Here is a 22141-nt window from a genome sequence, read left to right as displayed (position 1 = left end):
ATTTTTATTGCAGTATAGTTGATTTCCAATGCTGTGTTAGTTTCTGCTGTACAGCAAAGTGAATCAGTTATACATATATCCACTCTTTTTTAGATTCTATTCCCATATAGGTCATTAAAGAGTATTGAATAGAGTTTCCTGTGCTATACAGTAGGCCCTTATTAATTATCTATTTTATATATAGTGGTGTGTATATGTCAATCCCAATCTCCCAATTTATCCCTCCCCCACCCACACTTTCCCCCCTAGTAACCTTAAGTTTGTTTTCTATATCTGTGACTCTATTTCTGTTTTGTAAATAAGTCCATAAAAAAGAACAAAGTAATGCTATTTGCAGCAAAATGGATGGACCTAGAGATTGTCATACTGAGTGAAGTCAGTCAGACAGAGAAAGACAAATATCATATGACATCACTTTTATGTGGAATCAAAAAATGGCACCTGTGAGCGTGTTTTTGGATGAGACTAACATTTAAATCTGAATAAAGCAGATTGCCCTCCCTAAATGCTGTAGAGCGGCTTGGTATAAAAAACTCTCTTCCCTTTGTTCCCTTTTCTAATAAGAGGTCCTCACCACCAGCTTAGACAGTATCTAATGGAAGTTGTTTCCTAACTACCTGTCTTGTCTAGGAGTGGCTGACCAGCAGCTAGTTCCATTTCCCTTACTCTCCTATCATGATCACCATGCATCACCGTCAACACAAAGGAAGCTGAAAAAGAAATCAAATAGAACCTAGAACATTTTCATCCACTTGGGAGATTACAACCACATGGCCATGATTTCCAATCACAGATTGGTAATTTTCACAGTTTTCCAGGAGATGAAATACTTTCCATCCCAAACTTAAGTTTTTATCCTTTGAATCTAGAGAGTCTATAATTCTCATTGTAAAACAATGGTTCCCATGGGAACAAAGTATCAGTTTCTCTTAGCAACCACTGCAGCTTCTATAGCATCCATAAACTTGGTATCAACATGAAACTACTTTTACTAAGTGCTTATTATTACTGTAAAATCAAGATTACCATAGTATAACTGAAAAAAAAAATCTAAGCAGGATACAAAATTACATATAAATTGTGGTAAGTATGTACAAAATAACATGTATAAAACACAAAAAGGCCTCAAAGAAATAAACTAAAATATTAACTTTCTTCGTGTCCATGTTTTCTAAATTTTTGTTTTGTGCACAAAATAACTATCACACCAAAGAAAGAGATAACTCTAAACACAATACAACTGAATTTTAACTTAGAGATGGAGGATGTAAGTATCGTATAAGCTCTACGCTGTGTGTCACAGCATTTTCTTCTCTCTCTGGCTTCATGACTATATCGCTGGATGTCAGTGCCAATCACTTAACCACTGGCCTGCAGATTCTTTCCATGAAAATTGATATCTAAGTTTCTTTTGAACTCTAAAAGTCAAAGACTTCATAATTTTATTTTTCCACAATAATTTAATGTAGAGGATTGCCCCAATTTTGGAGCAGGTTTTGGAGGGTATAAAAATCACCAAGAGAATAAGAAATAAAAAGTGCTGACGAGGATGTAGAGAGAAGGGAACCCTTGTACACTTACGGTGGAAATGTAAATTGGTGCAGCCACTATGGAAAACAGTATGGAGGTTCCTCAAAAAATTAAAAATAAAACTACCATACAATCCAGCAATTCCACTTCTGGGTATACATCTGAAAGAAACAAAATCACTATCTGGAAGAGATACCTGCACTCTACTGTTCATTGCAACATTATTTACAATAGCCAAGACATGGAAACCACCTAGGACCAACCAATGTTAACATGGATAGACCTGAAGGCCTCATGTTAAGTGAAACAAGTCAGACAGGGAAAGACAAATGCTGTATGATCTCACATGTGGAATCTAGGAAGACTGAACTCATAGATACAGAAAACAGATTGGTGGTTACAAGAAGTGGGGAGTGACAGGTGGGCAAAATGAGTAAACGTGGTCCAAAGGTAGACTTACAGTTATAAAATAAATAAGTTCTGGGGATGTAATATACAACATGGTGACTATAGTTAACAATACTATTTTGTATATTTGAAAGTTGCTAAGAGAGTAGATCTTAAAAGTTCTCATCAAAAGAAAAAAATGTATAACTATGTGAGGTAAGAGATTTTAACCAAACTTATTGAGGCAATCATTTTTCAATATATACCTATATAAATCATTATGTTGTACACCTTAAACTAATACCATATTATATGTCAATTATATCTCAATAAAACTGGGAAATATAAAATAAAATAAAGTAAAATAAATAAAAAATAAAATCACCAGGGGAGCTTCTTATAAACTGGTGGCTGGGCTGCAACCTCATAGATTCCCATGAGTAGGTTAGACTAGGGGCCAAGCATCTGCATTTTTATCATGGCTTCCAGGAGATTCTAATGTAGACCACATTTGGACACTAATCTACATTCTATGCACAAGTCTTGAGACATAAACATTATCTAAGAAAAGAAGCCATTTGGCACAAGAGAATGAGTCTTCCTTGAGATCATCCAAAACTAAGTGGTACAATTGGAACTTGGGCAGTTTTTGTCCTAAAATATTTAACTCAGACTCATCTATTCTCCCCTGTCACCTTGTTATATTAATCCTTGATCTCGGCTCCATCAGTATTTTTTTCACCTTTTGAAGCATCACTCTGCACCACCTGCAACATCCTCTGTGACTCATCACTGAAACATAACAGACTCTCTTCACATGTGGGGCCTGGCACTTGGAAACGCGCGTGTTCTTCCCTCTGCAAGGAGGCCTGCCTCACGTTCTCGAATAGAAACGATGCTTGCTTTGTCAAATGAGACAGCAGCAGACCTGCCACTGGTGGCCACTGGTGGAAAGCTAACAATAAATGATGGAGACAATGTAAAACAGATTGTGTGTTATATATAATCCTCCATATTCAGAAGATGTTGACAAACTAAACCACAAAACCAGCAGGCTTTTACTGGGAACTTTTCTTGTCCCGGGAATGTGAAACTAGGACCCACCTGTGAGCAGAAAGGAAAAGTCCTCCTTAAAGGGGTTGCTTCTTAAAGATAAGCAAATTTTTAGAATTCACAACAGAAATGTCTGTTCTAGATGTTTATTGTAGAAAGACAGTTTTTAATTTAATAACCAGGAGAAAACACTCTAAGGACTACACGGTGTTGCATTCTGATGTGAGGCTGGGAAAGGTGTTCATGTCTTGTTGCTTGTTATTGTTCTACATAAGTTCTATTTACTTAAAAAAATTTTTTTGCCCACTCCTAAGTTTTTTTACCAAATTACATAACCATCAGTCATAGATGAATGTCCCCGGGGCTGCACATCACTGCCCGTCTCTGATGATGTTGAAGTTTTAAAGTACGTGCCAAACATTGGATGGGAAAACATTGTTGCTTCTCTCTGTCTTTACATGATTACTAATAAAGTTGATCAGCTTTCTCAAGTCACAGGTCACCTGTTGCCTCTTTTGTGAAATGCCATTTAATTGCTTTGCTTATCTTTCTACTGGATGTTTTCTGATTTTATTTGCATGTAGACGTGCTTTGTATACTCTGATGTTGGTGCTTGGCCATAGGTTCTCTTTAAACACATCATGGGTTTAACAAAACACAAGGTGTGAAAATTGGTGCATAAAACACGGTGGGACATAATGAAACACATTTCAAATGCATCCTTACCTTTACAAAAAGATTATTTACATATGCTTTGAAATAAGAATATTCCCTTCAGCATTTAAAATATCATTAGTTTGCCTGGTAATATTTTATTTCTCTATCTGGGTGCTGGTTATATGTATGGGTGGTTCACTTTTTGAAAATTTGTGGAGCTGTAAACGCATGGTTCATGCCCTTTACAATAAGTATACTTTAGTAACAAGTTTACCTAAAAATTCATTAGATTTATATTCTAATGTGCATATAACTTTTCATGGATGGAAGTCTGCTATACCCTTTGAGGATGGCATGTTAGAAAACTCAGCGAGGGAGGGAAAAGGGAACTAGATAGAATGAGTTCTATGAGTTCCAGTGAGGCCACAGGAGGTAAGAAGGGAGACGCAAGACAAGGTAAAGTGTAACCCAATGTCAACAGGATGGCATGGCCATCTAATATGGCCTTTTTTAGGGTAAAGTCAAATGTCAGAGCTGACCATTTTTATTAGTCTCTCTCATTAAAGAAAACTAATAAATCAAGATACAAATTGGGCCCACAAAGGTAAAATTAAGTCTTGCCAAATGACTGGAACTCCATTCCCAAGTGATGCAGTGTGAAATCACAGAAGATGGGATTTGAATATGGAACTGGCCACCCCTGCCCGTCTGAGCCCTCGTTTACTCATCTGTAAAAGGGAGATAATAGAAACGACTGTGGGGTTGTTGTGAAGATTAAGAAAAGAACACATATGAAGTACTGGTCTGGGGTCTGCCTCAAATAAGAGTAATTGTTATTGCTCCTGTCCCAAGATGTGAAAATTTTGAGGAAAAAATTGTACTTCTGCTTGGAATTACTTAAATTTTTTTAAAGGCAAAATTGAATTTTCTTTTTCCATGGAGAACTAAAAATACTTTCAGGACCAATATATTATTTCTATGTGATGAAAGAATGTGATGTGGTGTTTTTCTCTTCCATTTCTTGAGCAAGTTGTGGAACATGCAGGCTTCTAAGTAGGTACTGACTATTGGTGCTTAAGCTCTCAGCAGTTAATATAAGCCCTGGATTTACATGGCTTTCAATTTCCCTTACAACAGTTGCCTGAGTCGGGTTTATCACCCTTGTCCCGGTGCACCTGGGAGAACAGACAAGGTGAACAAAACAATCAAGCTGGTGAGACTGTCTTAATGTGAAAATGTTGGAGCAAAGCACGAGCTTTAATTTTTCCGCCCAAATCAAAATCTGATGAAGCTGTGTTTAGACAGGGCTTGGTTCTAGACCTCAAATTTACTCGTGTATACTCATCTAAGTACCTAAGGATTCAGGTGGGGTGGGTTTTTTTTCCTATAAATTACTTTTATAGTAATCATATGCTGCTTGGCTAGCATCAGATAGATCTCTATCTACAAAAAGCTTTCTTAATATAAGCAGGAATCTGTGACCATAAAAACCCTTGAAAATAATACTGGAGCCCAGATTAAACCCACAAATGCAAGAAGGTCCTGGGGTCGAGGGACAGCCTCTCCTCCTCTGCCCTGCTGCTGTGATTATTGAGACTTGGTGAACTGGAACAAAATTGACAAGGGGCAAGTTTGTCATTTCAAGTCTCCCAGATTAAATTGACATCTTGTTTTTAATTTCATTTCCTTTTTTATTTAAAAAAAGAACTTGTTATTCACGTCTTGAAATTACGCTAAAGTGTAACTTAACTGTCCTAGCACTGCCTCTCTGCCTGGTTGCTCACTGGACAAAACACAAATGTATTATCAAAAATAGCCTCTCAGCCATAAAACAAGAATGAAATAATGCCATTTGCAGCAACGTGGGTGGACCTAGAGATTATCATACTAAGTGAAGTAAGTCAGACAGAGAAAGACAAGTATCGTATAATATCACTTATACGTGGAAACCAAAAAAAAATGATACAGATGAGCTTGTTACAAAACAGAAATAGACTCACAGACACAGAAAGCAAACTTATGGTTACCAAAAGGGAAAAGATGGGGGTAAGGAACAAATTAGCAGTTTGGGATTAACACATACATACTGCTATACATAAAATAGATAAACAACAAGGTCCTACTGTATAGCACAGGGAACTATATTCAGTATCTTGTAATAACCTATAATGGAAACGAATCTGAATATATATAACTGAATCATTTTGCTGTACACCTGAAACTAACACAACATTGTAAATCAACTATACTTTAATTTTTTAAAAGAAGTTAAAAATAAAAAATGGTCTCAATGCAGGCAGCCCAACACAAACATAAGCGTCGGCTGAGGAGTGGCCTAAGGAACGAAGTAACCATCATCTGGGAATCCCCTGCCCAGTGCTATACAAAATATCACCAAGATCTTTACACTCAAGTCCACTGCAGGTATTGGAAAACAAAGGCAGGAATTTAGTCTATATTTTAAGAGGAAATTATTGGGGAAATGGAATTAGTCTTTGATATCAGCAAAGATTCCATGCTAACAGTTCTCTGGTTGCTAAACCTTGACTCTATCATTTAGTCTTTGTCATTCACGGCAAGACTTTGTGACTCAATCTTACTGTCTATGACACAGGAATAACACAAGCATCTTCTGCAATTGTTGTATGCTTGAAAACTGTGTGAACTGAATGGTGGAAAATAAAATTGCAATCTCTGATTATATTAGGAGGAAAAAAATCAATATTTTAGGAAACCTCAAGATGAATCCTTTTGTTAAGTGAAGAATCCTTTTATACTTTATCTTAAAAAATAATTTCCATGTTTAGTATTATATTCTTTAAAACTGGAACGTATTTTAAAAGGGAAAGTATGATGATTTTTATGGGCTTTATGCTATCGGTCAGACCCGGGTTCCCTACCCCTTGGCCTCTAGGGACTGCAGCGACTTCATGCTGCAGCGCTGGAGTGAGAATGGGGGTGGCCACGGAGGGATCTGTTGTGGAAGATGATACTTTAGGGAATAAAAAATAACTCTGTGCTCCTGGGAGGATTAAAGGAATGGGAAGTAGAAGCGGAAGCTGGAGAGAAGGGATGAAAAAGAAGAGGTAGGGCTAGGGCTGGTGAAGGAGTTTAGAGCAGAACTGGTAGACAGCTTGACATGTTGGGAAACCTAAAGATGACAGTGATTAAAAGGTGGTGAAGGAAGGGGACAAGGACAGAAAGTTGGAGAGAGAGGCAAGGACCCAGTTTTGCAAAGTCTTGTGTACCGTAATATGATGCTTGGATTCTATTCTAACCTCAGTGGGAAGCCATTAAGGGCTCAAAGCCCTAAGGGTGACATGCCACAGCTGATTGGAGGCAGGCAAGAGTGGAAGCAAAGAGACCATTTAGAAGCGACTCAACCTGCAGTGGTCCAGGCAGGAGAGTCTTCACTAAGGGAAGGGAGTGGCAAAGGATGGAAGTGGACAGACGCAGGATAAAATCTGAAGACAGAGTTGTCAGGTGTGACTGAAAGACTGAATATAGGACATGAGGGGATGGAGGAATCAAGGATGACTCCCAGGTTTCTGGAATGAGGGACTGAGTGCTATTTGCTTTCCCCGTATTTCTCTGTAGTTTTTGGACACAATCGCGTGATTCCCATTATTTCAGCTCTAACTATATTCAGGATTCTCTCTCTCCTGCCCCAACCCCTCTCCTGAATTCCAGATCCATACTGCCAACTGCCTGCTGTACATCGAATGCCAATCCTCTTCCTCTTTTTCCTCAATTCCAAAACTTGAGAACTTAGGTTGTTTTAAAAATTTTACTTCCTTCTCTGTTGCTCCCCAACATCAAGTCAGTTTCCAAGAACTGAGAGACTTTGCCTCCGAAAGAGCCATCAGTTCTACCCCTGCTCTTTTCCTCCCACCCCTTCTTCAACCAGGCCTCCTCCGCTCCTGGCCAGAGTCCTGTGCGAGCCTCCTTCTTGCCTCCTCACTGCCTCTCCTGCTCTCTCAATCCATCCTGCACTCCGCTTCCAGACTGAGCTCCCTAAAGTGAGAAATTCAGTCATTTCGTGCCCAGGCTCAAACGTCATAAATGGATTGCTATTGATGGAGGAATTAGGTGCAAACACCTTTGTCTGGCGTTCAAGACCCTCTGCCACATAAACACCAGCACATTTTAAGGGTATTGTCCACAGAGGTGGCACGACAATGTGAAAACATTGGGAGAGGACAGACAGAAGGGGTGGGTATTGGGGGGTGGATGAGAGAAATTGAATATGAGGTTGTGCCTGGACTGTCCATACAAACTGAGTCGCCCCTCTTCAAGAAGGCCTTTCACAAACACTTAGTTCATGTCAGAATTAGACCGACCCCGGCTCAAAATAAGCGCTTCAAGGAAACTGCGGTTCACAGGGGCCACTTTTGTCTACCTGGCACCTCTTTCTCTTTCAAGATGGGACCGTGCCAGTCATGGTTTTTATTTCCCTTTCTAAAATGATGGGCCCATGGCATGGGCACGTGACCCAGTAGGGCCGATCAAAAACTTGATATACGGACCCCGGAAGAGAAGGTGTTGTCGCCCCTGCCCAGAGATGTTGAGCAGGGAGGTCCACGTGATCTTGGAGCTGCTGGGGACTACCTTTTCCGTGGTTTCACATAGCAAGCACTCGCTGGAGTGCGAGACCAACAAAGAGGAGAAACGGAGCTGAGGGAGAACTGGAGACCATGTGACTGTGTCCTGGACTTCCCAGTTACACGAGCCACACAGATGTTATAAGAATGGTGACAGAAGAGGGGAATGTAAAACATTCCAACCCCCTGTCCTTATCATAGTGAGTCAAGGTTTCATTTCACTTAAACCTGTCCTTTGCCCTTGGGGTGCTCCTTGTCTAATGCCATCCATCTCAGCCCTGTGTCTCTACTCAAGCCAGGGAGGGCCCGCCCTGGTTTCCCTTTACCTCCCACCTTGCGGGGGACATCTGTGCAGGCAACACCCCTGGTTCCTCTCCGCCCAGCCCAAGCATCCCTGCTGCACTGGAGCTCTGGGAAGTGCACGTGGTGAGTTTGCTGGCTCTATTCTCTGTCATCAAACTGCCGCCCACCCACTGTTCCTCAGTGGAGTATCCCAACCCTAAATAGAATGAATTGTCTCTACAATATATGGAGCCTTGTTCAAGGTAAAGTATGGTACTATTCCACCAGAGCTGGCTACAAAATGTAACCTCAGTTATTTGAGACTAAAAGCAGGAGCGTTGTGTGACATGTCCACACATACAAACATCACTCCACAAAACTTTTGAGTTAGTAAGGTTTGGATTATCCGAGATTTTCACAATGGAATCACAGTATGTGTCTATTTCAGGTGAAGACCAGCAATCGCTTTGAGTTACTCGTGGTTTTAAATAAACTAATAATAGATTGGAGCAATTTTATTGCATTCCATTATACACTTGGGCCAGGTTGTCTCTGTACCTTCCTCTTTAGGTGAACAAAGCATGAAGCATGCTATTCCATCACGACTGACTCTTTCATAAGCCACGACAGTTACTGTTGTGGAACACTAAACGTGACCCTAGTGGCCCGGTGGCATTAGTGCGTCTTCCAAAAGTGCCCAGTTTTCTCCTGGGAAGTAATTTCATCAGTGATAGGCTACAACTGAGGAATTTCTGATAAGCAATGAGCACATATCAAATCCAGGCATATCATTCAAGGTTTTACGCTGTTAGCAGAGCTATAGCAGGGGCTGCCTGCTAAAAAGCATCTGTGAAAAGCAGATTATGGAAGCAGGAGGCTATATTCGAGTGGAGGCAGCTCAACCTTTAAGTAAATGTGTTTTTAATCATAAACTGTCACTGTTCTACAGGCCTGTTTTTCCTATTAGCGTGTTGGAGATAATGTTAATGAGATTTAGTGTTTTAAGGGCAGTTAAAGTCTTATTATGAAAGGCAGCATAAAAGGACACAGCAGGGTTCTTCTGAAGCTGTGAATCATTATTAATCTGTGTGAAATCTGACGGCACTTAAATCTATATACGAATCATCTAAGCAACAAAAACTCAGGCTTAGGTGACGACACAAGATGTGTCCCCAAACACTTCTCCTCTTTGTTACTTTTCATACTCCTGAGAAGAAAAACAAAAAAACCAAGGTTGGAAGTTTGAATATCAGAGGGAGGGGGTCACAAGTCAGTATTTCAGAAGACAGCTCACTTTTGTCGTATGAATGTAACTGAGGTATTGATTACTGCGTTTATCCACCAGTAGCCCCCCTAAAAAGAGAATGACCTACACACAGGGGCAGCTGAAGGGGAAGGATTGGATGACCTTGTTCCCTGTGACACCCTTCCCCTCTCCCCAGCCCCCTGTCCAATTTGGTAATGGCTGATTGTATCAGAGGTGGGCTTCTAACCCACCCAAGGCAGCCAGTCTGGCCATCTGATGTCTGGCCGTCAACCAGACCGATCAGATTTCTTCTCTCACAATGTTGAAATAAGAAAGACCTAGTAAATAAGATAACATGCGACAGGAGTTTAAGCTGAAAAGATGTATGTAAAGGTGTCGAAAGAAGAGTCAGGGCCTTAAAAGGGAACAAATTTCATTTGTTCCTGACATTTTTAGGAAACAGAAATTATGGGCATAAGCGGGTGTCTTGGTTGGGCCCCTCTCTGAGACTCAGCTCGGCTTGGAGGTGAGAGGGCAGATCTCATCTCTCCCACAGATCCTCTGCACTCAGCTGCATTGCCTAGTTTTCCTGGGGTTGCACATACCCGTGTCTGACAAGACAGAGGAGGAGAGAGGAGAGTAACAGAGGCTACATCACAGGGAGCAACCTCAGAACCCCTGAGAGGAAAACAAAACAAAACCTCCTGAGCAATGAAGAAATCCATTGGGCTAGAAGGGTGGGCTGGATGACGCTACGAGGGCTGGGTATCAGGAGAGAATTGTGGTTTGGGTACAGTCTGAGGGTCTACCTGAAAGCTACAAGCTCTCCTTCCTAATCTCCCCTCCCTCCTCCAGCCCCTCCCAGGAGGGTGTGTGTGTAGGCATCTCCCCAGGACAGAGAAGCACATGAGTGAATGAGCAGAAGCCCTGGCGTGTATTAGAGGGCAGGGCTGGTCCATGCCACCATGGGGCAGCGTGGACTGTGCTGGCAGGAAACCTCAGTGAGGGCTAGACTGGCAGCCAGCACAGCAGAGGGCAGAGCCCCAGAAGCTGTGATGCCTAATTTTAAGTGTCAACTTGATTGGGCTAAAAGATGCCCAGGTAACCTGTAAAACATTATTTCTGGGTGTGCCTGTAAGAGGTTAGCATTTGAATCAGTAAACTGAGTAAAGAAGACCATCCTCCCCAATGTGTGTGGGCACCATCCAATCCATTGAAGGTCTGAATAGAACAAAAAGGCAGAGGAAGGGTGAATTTGCTCCTTCTCCTAGAGCTGGGACGCCCATCTTCTGCCCTTGGACGTCAGAGCTCCTGGTTCTTGGGTCTTTAGACTCCAACTCAATTATTCCACCAGCTTTCCTGCTTTACCAGCTTGCAGATGGCAGATTGTGGGACTTCTCAGCTTCCACAGCCGCATGAGTCGATTCCTATAATAAATCTCTCCTAACTCTCTACCTATCTATCTATCTATCATCTATCATCTATCTATCTATCATTTATCATCTATCTATCATCTATCTATCATTTGTCATATATTATCTTCTATCACCTATCTATCTACTATGATCTATTATCTATCTATCTTATCCATCTAACATCTATCTATCCACTATGATCTATTATCTATCTATCTTATCCATCTATCATCTATCTATCCATCTATCATCTTTCTATCATCTATCTATCATTTATCATCTATCATCTATCATTTATCATCTATTTATCTATCATCTATCATCTATCATCTATCACTATCATCTATCATCTATCACTTATCAACTATCATTTATCATCTATCTATCTTCTATCTATCATCTATCTATCTATCTAAAATTATCTATCATCTATCATCTATCTATCATCTATCACTATTATCTATCAAGTATCAATCATCTATCATCTGTCTTATATGTATCTATCTATCATCTATCATTTGTCATCTATCATCTATCTATCACTATCATCTATCTCTCTATCATCTATCACTTATCATCTATCATTTATCATCTATCTTCTATCTTCTATCTATCACCGGTCTATCTACAATTATCTATCATCTATCATCTATCTATGTATCTATCATCTATCACTATCATCTATCAACTATCAATCATCTATCTATCTATCTGTCTTCTATCTATCTATCATTTATCATCTATCTATCATCTATCTATCTATCACTATCATCTATCTCTCTATCATCTATCTATCATCATTTATCATCTATCTTCTACCTATCTATTATATATCTATCATTTATCATCTATCTATCTACAATCTATCATCTATCTATCATCTATCACCATCATCTATCTATCAACTATCAATCATCTATCATCTATCTATCTGTCTTCTATGTATCTATCATCTATCTATCATTTATCATCTATCATCTATCTGTCTTCTATGTACCTATCTATCTATCTATCATTTATCATCTATCTATCATCTATCTATCACTATCATCTCTCTATCATCTATCACTTATCATCTATCATTTATCATCTATCTATCTTCCATCTATCTATCATCTATCATCTTTCTATCTATCTATCATCTATCTAACTATCCTCTATCTACCTAACTAGCTATCTTGTTCTTTCTGTTCCTCTCATGAATCCTGACTAATACAGAAGCTAAATGAGCTGCCTCCCTACGCACACTCTGAGCCGGAGCAGAGCTAATGTTTTGCCACCTGGCGAAAGAAGACTAGGACTAAGGCAGCAGCTGAGTGGGTGATGTTCCACAGAGACGACAGAGGAAGTGGAGGAGATGAAAGCCCGTCACAGAGAACTGGAATCTCACCTTGCTCCTCCCTGCCTTAAAGTGACTCCCCCCACCCCCCCGACAATGCAGGTCTGGTCCCCATGTTCACTCTCACCGAAGTAAAAGGCACAACCAAAAGCAGAATAAACCAAATCTGAGAGCCAGGGAGTCTAGAAAGCAATCTTTGGCATTTTCTCAGCAATAAAGTATGAGTCTCCGTTTTTAATTTTGGGAAATTTCATATTGCACAATTTACTATTTTTCCTAGAGCTGCCAGTACTATTTGCCATCCATTTGGCATCTGGACCAAACCCAAGCATTTACTTGCAGAGGCTACTTCCACTGGTTTGGGCAGCATTGTGTATTGGTTAGGAGAACAAGCTCTGGAGCTAGACTTCACGAGTTCAAATCCTACCTCGGACACTTTTTTTTTTTTAAGTTTTCTAAGACAGTTTATTGTAAAATTTTCATCTTAATTTGATTTTTTTTAAACATCTTTATTGGAGTATAATTGCTTTACAATGGTGTGTTCGTTTCTGCTGTATAACAAAGTGAATCAGCTATACGTATACATATGTTCCCATATCTCTTCCCTCTTGCGTCTCCCTCCCTCCCACCCTCCTTATCCCACGCCTCTAGGTGGTCACAGAGCACCAAGCTGATATCCCTGTGCTATGCAGCTGCTTCCCACTAGCTATCTATTTTACATTTGGTAGTATGTATATGTCCATGTCACTCTCTCACTTCATCCCAGCTTACCCTTCCCCTCCCCGTGTCCTCAAATCCATTCTCTAGTAGGTCAGTGTCTTTATTGCCGTCTTGCCCCTAGGTTCTTCATGAGCTTTTTTTTTTTTTTTTTAGATTCCATATATATGTGTTAACATGCGGTATTTGTCTTTCTCTTTCTGACTTACTTCATTCTGTATGACAGACTCTAGGTCCATCTACCTCACTACAATAACTCAATTTCGTTTCTTTTTATCTGCCTCGGATACCTGATGGGGGTTTAGGAAAGCACTCCACTCCTCTGTGACAAGATTCCTGCTTCCCCAGGTGGTGGTGAAGATAAAACAAAGTGACCAGCCCTCCTGGTCTGCCCTGGACGGAAGGGCTTTCCAGGATGCTGGACTTTCATTGCAAAAACTGGGAAAGTCCTGGGAAAACTAGGATGTGTCGGTCACCCAAGGATAAAATAAGCTATTGCAGGTAAAGCACTAAGAACAATGGGTGCTCAAGAAATGTTAGCCATTGATATTAGTGAACCCACTGCAAATGTGACTATTGCAATGGTCATTGCTTCCCCTGAACTTGGAGGTCTGGGACGAGTGTCCTGGTCTTTTCTAAAGGGGAAGATGTTTCTCCAGAGCCCTGGAATCACTGGAAACAGGGTAAAGACGAGGGTGGTGTGCCTGCGCTGAAAGCAAAGTCTGAGCACAGAGGGAGGGGGAACCAGACTCTAGCCTCCGCTTCTGGCCTGAGATAATGCTGGAAGTGCCCTTCACGCTCCCCTAATGCCCTCCCCACTTGGCGATGGGTCCACCTGAGCCATGCTGGCTGTCTGGCTGGTCTGCACTGGAGATCTACAGACAGAGCTTGATCTACTGAGTGAAGACTTCTAGTCTGTAGAGTCAGATTTCTCCTCAGGGCACCCCGAGTCTCCCCAGGAGTTCCTAGTGAATTTCTGAAAAATGAAAGGGCCTCCTGGGACGTTCCATTTCTCCCAGACCCTTCATACGTTTTATCCTTGAGGGGCTTGTAAGTTTCCTCACTGTCTGGTCTCAAATATAGGGGAGAATGGTGTACATTGGGGGGCACTTTAGTGCAGGGCTTAGGTACTTAGGGATTCTAGGCTGCCTGGGAGTGACCACGGGCAGCTTTTCCTCTTTAAACCTCGGCTCCCATATTTACCAAGTTGAGATAATAATTGCTAAGATTTACGAAGCACTTACTATGTGCTGAGAAATTGACATACAATATCTTAATTAATCCTCAGGACAAATCAAGGGGTGTGCAATTTAGGAATCCCATATTATTAAAATCTGAGGCACAAAGAGATGAAGTAACTTGTACAAGAGCACACAGTTTGCGAGTGCAAGAACCAGGTTCAAATTCGGGAAGTCTGGCTCCAGAACACTAGCTTTCAACAAGGTATATTCTGACTCTATGCCCACCTCACTGGGTTGTTGTGAGAAATGAAGTAAAACATACAAAGATGCTTAGCAACTGACAAAGGATTAATCTCCAAAATATACAAGCAGCTCAGTATCCAAAAAACAAAAAACCCAATCCAAAAAATGGGCAGAAGACCTACACATTTCTCCAAAGAAGACACACAGATGGCCAACAAACACATGAAAAGATGCTCAACATCACTATTAGAGAAATGCAAATCAAAACTACAACAAGGTATCACCTCACACCGGTCAGAATGGCCATCACCAAAAAATCTACAAACAATAAATGCTGGAGAGGGTGTGGAGAAAAGGGAACCCTCTTTCACTGCTGGTGGGAATGTCAATTGATACAGCCACTATGGAGAACAGTACGGAGGTTCCCTAAAAAACTAAAAATAGAATTACCATATGACCCAGCAATCCCACTACTGGGCATATACCTGAGAAAACCATAATTCAAAAAGAGTCATGTACCACAATGTTCATTGCAGCTCTATTTACAATAGCCAGGACATGGAAGCAACCTAAATGCCCATCAAGAGAGGAACGGATAAAGAAGATGTGGTACATATATACAATTGAATATTACTCAGCCATAAAAAGGAACAAAATTGGATCATTTGTAGAGACGCAGATGGACGTAGAGACTGTTGTACAGAGTGAGGTAAGTCAGAAAGCGAAAAGCAAATATTGTATATTAATGCATATATATGAAGTCTGAAAAAACTGGTATGGGTAATCTTATTTACAAAGCAGAAATAGAGACACAGATGTAGAGAACAAACATATGGATACCAAGGGGGAAAAGGGGAGGGTGGGATGAATTGGGATTGACATATATACACTATTGATACTATGTATAAAATAGATAACTAATGAGAACCTACTGTATAGCACAGGGAACTCTATTCAGTGCTCTATGGTGACCTAAATGAGAAGGAAATCCAAAAAAGAGGGGATATATGTATACGTATAGCTGATTCACTTTTCTGTACAGCATAAACTAACACAATATTGTAAAGCAACTATACTCCAATTAAAAAAAAATAATAAAAGAATTTATCAAATTAAAAAAAATACAAAGATGCTTAGCATATAGTAAGCACTGAATAAATATTGGTTTTATTTATTTTTTAAGGGTGGAGGACTGAAAAGATAGTCAAGATAAATGGTTCAGCATCAGCACAATCTTCATTCACACACAATAATAGACAGTGAGTCTACTAAGCCAGCCTGACAGTGTTAGAAAAATTTAACCAGTATTTATTGATCATGAATTCAGTGACTATCACTATACAAAGAACTAGGGGTGGAGCTGTGAGTGAAACCAGACACTGTTTCTACACTCCTGAAGTTTACAGCCTAAAGAAAGAGATTAAAATTGAACAAATCATTCCACTCTGAAAAGAGGAAACAAACAAACAATCCAAAAACTAAGTTAAGAAAACAATTCCATTTACAATAGCATCAAAAGAATAAAGTACTTAGGAATAACTTAACCAAAAATGCAAAGACTTGTACCCTTGAAAACAGCAAAATGTGGCTGAAAGAAATTTTAAAAGACATAAATGAATGGAAAAGCATCCCATGTTCATGGATTGGAAGACTCAATACTGTTAAGATGTCAATAAAGTGATCTACAGATTTAATGCAATTCCTATTAAAATCTCAATGGCGTTTTTTGCAAAAAATAGAAAAATCCATTCTAAAATTCATATGAAATCTCAAAAGACCCTGAAGAGACACAAGAATCTTGAAAAAGAAGAAGAAAGTTGGAGGTGTCACATTTCCTGATTTCAAAACTTACTACTGAGTTGGCCAAAAAGTTTCCAAAGATGTTACAGAAAAGCCCGAACAAACTTTTTGGCCAACCCAATACAAAGCTCCAGTAATCAAAGCAACGCTGTACTGTCATAAAGACAGACACAGAGACCAATCGAATAAAATAGAGTATTCAGAAATAAACCCTTGCATACATGGGCAAATGATTTTTGACAAGGGTACCAACATCATTCAATGGGGAAAAGATAGCCTTTTTAACAGATAGCATTAGGAAAACTGGATATCTATATGCAAAAGAATGAAGTTGAATCCTTAACTTACACAATATACAAAAATTAATCCAAAATGGATCAAATACCTAAACATAAGAGCTAAAACTCTAAAAACTCTTAGAAGAAAACATAGGGGAAAACTCCTTGACATTGGATTTGGCAATAATTTCTTGGATATGACACCAGAAGCACAGGCAACATAATTGAAAATAGATAAATTGAACTACATGAATTAAAAACTTATGTTCATCAAAGGACACAATCAACAGAGTGAAAAAGCAACCTAGAGAATGGGAGAAAATATTTGCAATTTATATATCTGATAAAGAATAAATACCCTGAACATATAAAGAACTCCTACATCTCAACAACAAGGAAACAAATAACCTGATCAAAAAATTGGCAGAGAACTTGAAAAGACATTTCCCCAAAAAAGATATACAAATGACCAACAAGCACATGAAAAAGTGCTCAAGGTCACTAATCATAAGGGAAATGCAAATCAAAACCGCAGTGAGATACCACCTCACACTCATCAGGTGGCAGCTATCAAAACACAAAAACAAAAACAACAAGTGTTGGCAAGGATGTGGATAAACTGGTACCTAGAGTAGTCAAATTCATAGAGAAAAAAGGGAGAAGAGAGGGTGCAAAGGGCTGAGAGGAGGCAAGAAAAGGGAGTTGATTCTGGATACAGAGTTTCCATTTTGCAAGATGCAAGGAGTTCTGGAGCTGGATGACGGTGATGGTTGCACAACAATGGGAATGTACCCAACATTACTAAACACTACACTTAAAAATATTTAAGATGGTAAATGTTATGTGCATTTTACCACAATTTAAAAAAGACATTTAAAAAGAGGAGTGGAATATAAATGTAATGAATGCTGCAAAGGATTGGGTCCAAGGTACACGTAAAGCAGCTCTGACCTGGGGGGGTGGGGAAAAGTTTCACTAAGTGCAGAGCGGGATGAATAGGAGTTTGCTGGAGAAGAAAAGAGGCAAAGAGAACAGCATATGCAAAGTCCTTGTGAGGTGAGGGATCTTCATTCACTTGGGATGCTTTATTAATTATCCATGAAGTACAAACATTTGTTTTCACCTGGTTATTTCTCCCTTTTTTAAAAAAAAACTGAGTTATAACTTACAAAGATTGCACAAATCTTAAATGAACAGCTCAATAAATTTAGTACCAACACTTTGAATCAAATAACAGTCAAAAGGAGTATTGTCACGCTTCCTTTCCCCCCTCCTGGCCCTTTCCCTGGAGGCAGTGGTGGGGCAGGGGCTGAGGAGACATCACCAGGGAGCTGGTCCAGATGGAAGGAGAACAAAGAAATGCGGCAACTAAATGCAACCAGGGATCCTGAATTGGATCTTGGACCAGAAAGGGAAAAGACGTTGTTGGGACAGCTGGTGAAATTTGAATAGGATCTCTGGATTGGCTGGCAGCAATGCTGACTTCCTGACTTGGATGTTGCATTGTGTGTAGGACAGAGTTGTTACCTTTTGAAAATACCCTCTGGTGTATTTAGGGGTTGATGGGCATCATGCTGAAACTTGCTTTCAAATATTCAGAAAAAGAATAATAATAATGGGTGTGTATGTGGATATCTATAGATAGAAGGGGTGGGGGAGAAAGAGAGCGAGAACACACAAGTGTGTCAAAATATGAACAACCGGGATATCTTGGGGGAGGTGATATGGGAGTTCTGTGTATTAATCTTACACGCTTCCCAAAAGTTTGAAATTATTTCCAAATAAGCTATTTTTCAAAGACATTCTCTATGATTGAAAGGAACCCACAGGTGAGGCTGAGGTCAAAAAGGAAGAGAAACATGCTGTCTATCACTGAATTTGAAACAGGAAAGTTTGAGAGAAAAGAATTTTTAGTGTTTCGTTTCTGCTCTCTCCAGAGTGAACTAGGCTATCCTGAAAATAACCCACTGGAGATTATAATACACTAATAAGCAAACATTCTGATTCAGTATCTGCTCTGGATCGCACGAATCGGTCATCAGATCTGGGAATCTGGGTCCCCTTCTCTGGATCACGGCCCAGCAGAATCCCGAGACACTCCTAGACCAACCTTCACACCGCCCTTTCCAGCCTCAGAAAATGAAGGATGGAGGAAACTCACCAACAGGATTTGGCTGGCGATGACAGACCTGGGCAAAGCCGTAAATCCAGAGGGTGCTGAAGTGAAACTGGAACAAACACAGGGCCTCAGTGTTTTCATCCATCTGCAAAATCACGCAACACCCCATTTAAGCCTGGGCACGAGTCACCGGGTTTCCACACACACCTACCCTCTGAAGTGCAGTGAGGTGAGCCTGGGTGTGCGGTGCTGAAGGAGACTGCTTGTAGGAAGCATCTCCGGAAAATGGAGAGACAGACGAGGCCCAGAGTTCGATCATCCACACAGGTACCGTGCCTGACGCGTCCATGTGGGCGCAGGACAGCTGTGCTGACCAGCTCTCCGCTGTCACCAGCGTTCAGGTTGGATGCCCTTGTGTAGTTATATCACATAAACAGGTTTGTTTTTAAAAACACATTAGAAACTATAAGTATAGTCATATATTTTTTGGGGAAACTGCTATAGAATTAGCGAACTCAGCTCTGTGCCCCTCAAAAACTCAGAAGCTGGATTGAGGAAAAAAATTTCAAGTTCGAGTACATTTGTATTAGAATAAAATCATCAAGGCTTTCTTTTCATAGTCATCCAAAAATAGTCAGATTACTTCTGTCTACAGCCAGACTTTTTCAAGGTTCTTAAGCAAAGATGTAATGATTGGTGAAAATAATCAGTTTATTGACCACAAACATCTTTTTGAGGTGGGCAAAATGAAGAGATGGATATTTAAATTTTATTTACTCATTTATCTATTTAAGAAAAAGCTAGGCATCACAACAAGCTCTGAGGGGGGAAAAGAGAACATTGTTAGAATTACGTTTTTTAGAAAGGGGAAAGGAAAGCAATAGTATTATTATTACTCTGATTATTACTATATTTTGCTTATTTGAGTGTTGAACTCATCACCTCCTTCCCTGTTTCCCAGGCGAAAAAATAATCCAGCTCTCAACCTCAGTTTTCTTACTTCTTATCCCCAGCTCTCATCCTGAAGCTTCAAAATCTTACCATTGTCTTTTCTTTGGTGACAATCGAGTTAGGTTTCAGGTTCCACTTTTCAGAGTAGATATCTGATAACCCTCCTTCTGTCCCCAAATTATGTTTAATGCTCAAAATGAGCACAAGTGTCTGCCTTTCTCCTGTCCACCCACAGCCACTCCTCCCTGCCTGGAGTTCTGGATTCTCGCCGTGTTTCCTCCTTCATATCCAGTGCTTCTGCCTTTATCTGCTCCATCCTTTCCAGCCTCTGAGAACAGCTGTGTTGGGGATGGGTGTGGGCAGGACAGGAATGGAGCAATCAGGAGGGGAGTTGGTCCAGAGACTGGACCGCCCAGCCTCTTTCTTCACACAGGTTCCTACCTCCCTGTCTCTCCAGGGACCCACTTTTCCCACTCATTCTCCCCTCCCCCTGAAGTGGGTCTAGAACCTCCCTGCTGTCTCCCTGGACCTTTCCTTGTCATGGGATGCTGTTCTCAGACCCCTTCTTGAAGAGTCCTCCTTGCTTTCCTTGATGTGGCAGTCTCTGGACCATCTCCCCTCCTAATCGCTCCATTCCTGTCCTGCCCACACCCATCCTCAACACAGCTGTTCTCAGAGTTCCAGCCCTGGCCCTCCTTCCTTTTCACTCCACCACTTTCCAGAGTGATTTTTCCCTCTCCATACATCCCAGGATTGGTTCTTCCCTCTGGTCATTCCTCTCTCTGCCTCAAGTCCCTCATGCAAATGACCCCTACGTCTTGAATATCTTTCAATCCACCCCCTCCTCCTGGACTCAGCCCCACTCGCTGCCTTGGTTTGGGCTCCCATCATCATCCCATCCCATCTCCCTGGATTTCTGCTATTGTCTCCACCTCCTCAGGCCCCTTCATGCTGCCAGTGCTGTGTTCTTTCTAAAACCCAAACTGATTATGCCTCTTTGACAGCTGGAAACTGGTCATTGAAAGCCATCCAGCCAGACTTTCCAGTAACTCTGAAGGCACAAGATAAACTCAGAGGATTTTCCTGCAGTGCATTAATTTTTTTTAAAACATCTTTATTGGAGTATAATTGCTTTACAATGGTGTGTTAGTTTCTGCTTTATAACAAAGTGCATCAGTTATACATATACATATGTCCCCATATCTCTTCCCTCTTGTGTAATTTTAATCAAAGATTTTGAGTGTTGGAGAAGAATTTTTAAAATTTATTTATTTTATTTATTCTTGGCTGCATTGGGTCTTTGTTGCTGTGCACGGGCTTTCTCTAGTTGCCGTGAGCGGGGGCAACTCTTCATTGCGGTGGGCGGGCTTCTCATTGCGGTGACTTCTCTTCCTGAGGAGCACAGGCTTCAGTAGTTGTGGCTCACGGGCTTAGTTGCTCCGTGGCATGTGGGATCTTCCCAGACCAGGGCTCAAACCCGTGTCCCCTGCATTGGCAGGCGGATTCTTAACCACTGCACCACCAGGGAAGTCCCTGGGAGAGGAATTTTTAATCCTGATGGTCACAAATTACTTTAAAAAGAGTTTATAGTAAAATCAACTCATATTCACCATAGAGAACAACAGAAGTTCAGTTTAATTTTTAACATATAACAGGAGACGTCAAAGACACTTTGCGCTTGGAGAAGGCCATTTGGGGCCATGTTCCGGGATCCCTAGCTATTAGCATCCTATTTCCTCTGTCATTACAAGCATTTCCCTGGAAAAGTTGAAGAGGCATTATGCCCTATGGATAAAATCAAATCTTCATGCTTCTGGTCCACGTCTACCTCTCTAGTCTCATACTCTGCTACTGACTATTATCAATACTTCTCACATTCTACAATTCCTGGACTTTCATTACTCCAATTTTCCTACCAGGAATGACCTTCCAACCTCTGTGTCTGACAAAATCTCCTTGTCCTTCAGAATCAAGGAATCAAGGAATGTCTGCAAGAAGTGAAGGCAGGCAGGTAAGTGATTGCTTGCTAACAGATACAAGGCTTTGGCCAATGAGAGGGGAAAGGAAGGAAAAAACCTGTGTCTTGAAAAACTTGTCACCACAACAATGGCCCTTCCTCGCTGCAGTACCTGAGGGTTCCTTGCTGGCTGTCACAGCAGGCAGTTTCTCCCATAACTTTCTTTTTTTTTCTTTTTTTTTTTTTGTGGTACGCGGGCCTCTCACTGTTGTGGCCTCTCCCGTTGCGGAGCACAGGTTCCGGACGTGCAGGCTCAGCGGCCATGGCTCACGGGCCCAGCCGCTCTGCGGCATGTGGGATCTTCCCAGACGGGGGCACGAATCCG

The 22141-nt window shown here is 40.9% G+C and overlaps 1 protein-coding gene across 4 annotated transcripts in view; it reads right to left on the bottom strand.

Annotated features, from left to right (window-relative positions):
- Positions 1-22141, bottom strand: part of LOC307195409 (uncharacterized protein) — a 99482-nt gene that overhangs the window by 71017 nt on the left and 6324 nt on the right. For all 4 annotated transcript variants that reach the window (XR_013830831.1, XM_079939487.1, XM_079939488.1 and 1 more), the window contains one exon: positions 18891-18993. Coding sequence is in view for 3 of the 4 variants with exons in the window: in XM_079939487.1 (XP_079795613.1) it covers positions 18891-18993 (103 nt within the window). In the remaining variant the exon portion in view is untranslated. The remainder of the gene's footprint in view (positions 1-18890; positions 18994-22141) is intronic.

This window comes from Stenella coeruleoalba, assembly GCF_951394435.1.
Source record: "Stenella coeruleoalba genome assembly, chromosome: 12".
NCBI lineage: Eukaryota > Metazoa > Chordata > Mammalia > Artiodactyla > Delphinidae > Stenella > Stenella coeruleoalba.
This window is presented reverse-complemented; position numbering and strand designations above follow the sequence as displayed.